Genomic DNA, 6,000 nt, shown 5'->3' on the forward strand with positions numbered 1-6,000 from the left:
GCTGTGGGTCAAAAAGTCCATCCACCTGAACAGTCTGAAATTACAGGCGTTTTATTTCAGAAAGCTCTTACACTAAAAGGGTATTATCATAATTTTCAGTGTTATTTCGACCTCACAGTGTAGAATTATATATTTTTTAATGAATATCATGTTTTTGACTGCACTGCCTCTTTAAAACGTTCAATGTCGAACTACCCTGGATCACAAAAAAAAGTGAAGAGGAAGTGAAGAGGAACGGAGTGAAAGGAGACTTTCACTGTTCAAAGAGGCTAAGAAATCAATTGGAGATATTTGAAGACAAATCAAATATGTTGCAATGGATTGTCTGCACTCAATAGAGGACTTACAGCTAAATGGCTTGATAGAGAACATAAGAGCCGTAACGTGTGTGGGTTTCTGTCAAAGCAACTGTAGAGACCGAAAATCTATCACTAGGCAAACACCATACAACTAACAAAGCTCAAATCAAGCTATTGCATTCCATTTGTTTTTGATGAAACCCCACTTTTCATCTATCTAACAACAACAATCAAATCTGTAAAAATAAACAGATAATCAGACTTCAACTCCTCACCCGACAGCCTGTCAGTCCTGGGAGTTTTAACACCGACCAATCCACGGAACTGACATCCTCCCTGGCACCACTCCGCTCCCCAGGCTCCAGGGACAGGCAGCCTGGCAGGCAGCGTTACCGGCACAGAGGGGGTGAGAGTTTAACCCTCTCTCTGTCTCACCCCCCCACTCCCTCTCACAGCAGGCATCACATGGTGAGCTGGGCTGTCCATTACATTTAGAGGCCTGCATGCACGCCAGGTCTGATAAGAGCAGTGGCAGGGTTTCGGGGAATGGGAGGAGGAGTGTATGGCCTGTCAGTAGTCTGTCTGGTCACTAAACAGTTCCTGTTACGCCCTCTGGTCTCCCGTCTTCACCCCATCCCTGTTCAACCTGGGTGTCTGTGACAGTACTGCTAGGAGAGAGGTAACTCTCTGCAGGTTGCTGTCACCTCTACTGCAGCCCGACATTCAGCGCTCCAAAAGGACATTGGAAATGCTACGACTTGCCTATTCTCAACCTCTAATCTGCCTCTCTGGTAAACAGGGCAAGAGTACTTGAATTGAAGATAAGTATGTGCAGCAAGGTCTAAATCATTACTTGACATGTGCGCAATTAACTCTTGCTATTATCTTGCATTGCCCTTTGTCACCTCATCACCCATTGTGAGGTAAATATTTTGACCGTTGTTACTAATCCATGTATTAGAATACATGGGATACAGTACAATACAATTATATGAAAGCATTACAGGCAGTATATTCCAGGCACTTCAAATTAAACATAAGCAAGATGTGTGATTGAAAAAGTATCTACTTCAATGCATGTTGTGGGATAATGGACACCCTGCATCTAACAGCATGAGATGTGCTTCTCACAGAGAGAGAGAGAGAGAGAGAGAGGGCTGGGCAGGAAACACGCTAACTGAACTGGAGCACACTGGAAGCAATCAGAACGAGCCCACAAAAAGAGAGGGAGAACAGAAAAAACAGAGAAAGAGAGAGAGCTTGTTTCAAAGCAGCAAAGGGCAGACCGGTGAATAATTCCAGAACCTTGAAGGAAATGATGGGAAACTCCCACCCCTTCCAATGGAAAATAACCCAGTGAAGACTTGATTAAAACAATGAGCTGGAACAGTAGAAAAGGCTACGCCAAAGCCCACTGTTGAATGAAGCAGCTTTTATTTTCAGCAGTCCATTAAGCCCAAGAGCTATGGCAGGAAAAAGGGAAGGCAGCCCGGAATCTTCCCAGCACGGACCGCGTTTCCCAGCAGCTTACTGGGCTTCGGAATTTATGAGGCGAAAAACTGATGAGAGACAGATTAAACAACGGGAATGCCTAACTCTAAAAAACTCTAAAAACAGATTTTCAATTATGTATTATTCAAATTATCATTATTATGACAAATGTGAAAATATGAATTAGTAGTAATATTAGCATAAATAATTGCCCTAATGTTGTATATAACAGCATGCGTACCAGAAAGCTAATTCTGATAACTCCAATAAACACAACACATTGCAGTGTGCTGTCGTATAGTTCAGCATCTCTCTCCACAACCCACACTTTCCTCAAGAACCCTGTACAAAATCACTAAGCAACTGCAACATGACAGCGTCCCACGCAGTTAACTGTCTGCTTCCCCCCATATCTTTTAATCAATCTATTAGGGGGAGCTTGGCGATGATGACAGGCCAAGCGACTGATAAAGTGACCTGGCGGACATTTGAGCTGCTCCGGTTTGTGCGTGAGGCAGATAATAGCCAGCGCTGGAAGAGATGATGATGATGATAATGTTGCTACTGAGGCCAAGAGTATATCCAATCTTCCCTAAATGTCAACCTTTACTATTGTACGCTGTAACTCTGAATTTAAGGCACAGCCTGCTCAGATAGAATGAAATAATGTGTTTATTATCCTATCAGGCTCAAACAATTGCACTCTCCCCAGATGACAATGAAGGGAAGGTAAATAAATAAAAAAGGAGAGGAAAATGAAAAGATGTGCTGGCTAAGGAGCTTCTCATAAGATTACAATGACTGTTCTGTTTTGCTTGTTCTGTCAACAACATACATTAATTTCACAGACATGGGGACTGATCGAAGGCCAAACAGATCTCTATCCCTCTCTCCCCGTCTTTCCTCCTAGGCTCTCTGGTCTGAATGGTGGAGAGGTGAATGACAAGGCGATGTGTTCTGTCTTTCATTACCAGCCTGGCTGTGACTGGACCCATCGTACCCTCACATCCAGACTGGAGGTGGGAGCTGGTGCTCTGTGGCAGGAGACACCCCGCAGTGAAATTCAGCACTTTTTATATCCCAAACAGATGCTTTGGCGTCCCCAATACACAGTAAGAAAACTGACTATTTCGGGAGACTAAAGAGTGCAGCAGCCTCTTTCACAGAAACATGACAAGAATAATAAAGTTGCCATTTTGTCCGTCTGTCTACAGTGTTCAGCTGTATTGTTGGAAGACCTGACGCTGAAGGAGACCGTTGTAAACAGTAAAGCACTTTAAATGAGCAGGGGGTAAAGATCACAGTTTGTAAAAAAATGTTAACAACTATTAGTCCTATAAACTACTTAATAATGAGGCAGGCTATACAAAACAGAAAATATTGGTGATCAAATACAAAATCGTATATTCTCAAACTTTTAGTCATTTGGTGTCTCTTTCACTCTCTTACAGTCATAACTAAAAAACTATCACTTTAGTCATACAACTGCTTGCGGCAACTGCTGCACATGATACAGTACATCATAGAAGTGATCACACTCTGCTTTTCTCTCCGTGTACTACTAACCGATCCCACTAAAACCCCTAGCATACAGCAGGCTGATACCTTGAAGTTTGGCACACTGCACACCAGCAGAGAGAGAGAGTCCCAGTCCTTGGGGCATGTATTTGCCCTTCTGTGACCTGTTCCTCAAGCATTCATCACCTCTAATGATAAATCAAGTATGAAATGTTGATTTGTCAGGAAAGTAACCTACGTTTTGTTTCATCGCAGACAAACGGTACAAACCAGGGGTGATGAATTATATTTGGTTTTGGATTTGCAAAGAGCACACAGCACAGTAATATATTATTACTTTCACATTTCAGAATGAGAGAAAATATGACAAGTTAATCAAACACACAGAGAGATAAAGAGAGAGGGAGCAGAAAGAGAGTGAGAGACACACACAACGTAAAGTTTTGCTTATTCACTTCATGCATCACCTGTAGCTGGATACTAGGCATTCAATTACATAATATCTCTTCAGTGTTGCACATCTAGGATACATGGGAATTACAATGTGTGTATTGGCTTCTAAATACCGGCACAAAACACAATGTGTAATGCATCTCATTCAAATGTAATGGTTGATCGTTTGATTTAGCAAAAAAATAAACACAACTATTGGATTTGTGTTGCGGATTCCAGGAGCGTCCATCGCAGCGCCTTCACATCAAGGGACTGTCAAGCGTGCAACAAATACATTTCTTGGACATGGTGTAATGATGATCAAATTCTAAAAGCTTGAGGAAAGTCCAGCTCAAGGTCACACAAATTAAAATCATACCAAAACAGCCATAGGGACAGTGGTGTGAATCCTCTAAGCGCCCGTGCGATATATAGCCTATAGCCTACATATTAGTCCCAAATCACAAGGAACTGTATTCGTCTGAGCATAGTCAAATATTGACAATTATTTACAGGAATGTTTCTATTTACCATTCCAAATTATGAAGCTCCGTGAGCAACATTTCCATTGATGCAGGCAATCATTTTTCTCTAATTTTATTTTTGCCAAGTCAGAACGGAGTTTGTGAACATTGCGCCACGACTCAAGGATGTTTTTAATTCAGTACCGGCGTCAAATGGACGACACATTTGGGTAGCCTATTTATTTGTGTCAATTACCTGCTGTTGCTGCGCGCTAACGATTACCGTTTTATATGCTTTATGGGTTTATGCATAACCTTGTAGTTAGACGCAATTGTAATGTGATATAATAGGCTATACAACGATAAATCTACATGTTTTCAATGCCGTTGATTTGCCTTTCCGCACTGTAGCCGCACGGTTTGGAGATAACGGTTTCGTTGCATTGGCGCTCCGCGCTGTCAATTATCAAGGCTATTTCTGATGATTGCAATTCTTTTCAGATCGTTGTTGCAACAAGAAACTATATTGTTTATAGGCTATACTAATTATTATCATGAGCTTTCCTGTTGGTATAGCCTACCGAATACCCCGCCGCGTGTTAATCTGGGGGTAAAGTGGAAGGGAGTTTCACCACCTTTGGACGGACTGTATAGCCTACTAGAGATGTATTATATTCACAAACAAATTGCAGTGGAAAAGCAAATACTTTTGCGAGAGAAATATATATTTCCATAATCCCAAATGGTATCGTGGAACGTGGCTGTTGTCTGATTGAATGTGTAGCCTAGCATAGAACCTAATTATTTTTTTAAAATCGCAAGGAACAAATTGGCACAAAATGATGTGATAGGCTACTGCACACCATGTCATCATTACATTACATTAATATTCCACTCGTGTATGAGCCGAGTTTAGTCATATTGCACTAATGTTTCCTAGCCTACTACACGACTTCTCAAGTCATGACAATCACCAAGCTTGGAAAAGAGGAGAGATGTGACTTCGAAAAACTTACCAGGATGACAGTCGGCCCAGAAGAGCACGAAGGCAGACAAAATCAGAGACAAGATCCACCAGCAACACGATTGCAGTAGCCTCCGCATGACAAAATGAACATCGAGAGCAAAAAGGGCAACTGTTGAGTTATCCGTCTGATCAAAAAATCTATGTCTGCTGCGTAAAAAGCAGCGCAAATGCTGCTAAATGTAGGCTAGTGACTGTTCAGTGAAATTCAGTGCGGGTCTGGAACGTCCAGAAAATAGTATTTACTTCTCAAAACCTCCTTCCAAACAGCTTCTTGATACTCCCCAAAAAGAACATGTCAGTTAGTAGAGATATAGCTTTCGAGCTTCAATCAGTTCATTTATCAAGGATAGAATAGATAGGAGCAGAGGACGCTAGTGGCAGTAGTCCATGCAGCGGAGAGCTGCAGCGGTTCTGCTGGCGAAAACAGAGAGAGAATAGTTGGAGCGGCACTGGAAGTGTTCCATTCCTCCATCCAGGAAGTAGCGTCTGTGCCAAAGTCTGGCAGAGACTTTAAAACAGGCTTGGGAGAAAAGGCGAGGAGAGGAGGGAGAGAGGTGCAGAGAGAGAGAGAGAGAGATGCAGAGCTCAATCCTCCGGATCCTAGCGCCGGGGAGTATTAACTATTAAAGCAATAGTATACAGTTTACATGTAAATGCCCACTGTAGAAATCCACGTTTTCGAGCTGAAAAATTATGGTCCATGATGAACAACGATTTAAATCAACAAGTTATAATTTTAGTCAAAATATGATACATTCCCACTTCTGTG

At 42.0% G+C, this 6,000-nt stretch overlaps 1 protein-coding gene across 1 annotated transcript in view; it reads right to left on the reverse strand.

The window, feature by feature from the left end:
- Positions 1–5,744, reverse strand: part of ptprga (protein tyrosine phosphatase receptor type Ga) — a 277,448-nt gene extending 271,704 nt beyond the window's left edge. Inside the window, exon 1 of the mRNA XM_036983482.1 lies at positions 5,221–5,744. Within this exon, the coding sequence (XP_036839377.1) occupies positions 5,221–5,308 (88 nt within the window). The 5' untranslated portion in view covers positions 5,309–5,744. The remainder of the gene's footprint in view (positions 1–5,220) is intronic.
- Between the last annotated feature and the right edge of the window lie 256 nt (positions 5,745–6,000).

The sequence above is a fragment of the Oncorhynchus mykiss genome, chromosome 7 (assembly GCF_013265735.2).
Source record: "Oncorhynchus mykiss isolate Arlee chromosome 7, USDA_OmykA_1.1, whole genome shotgun sequence".
In the NCBI taxonomy this organism is placed as follows: Eukaryota; Metazoa; Chordata; class Actinopteri; order Salmoniformes; family Salmonidae; genus Oncorhynchus; species Oncorhynchus mykiss.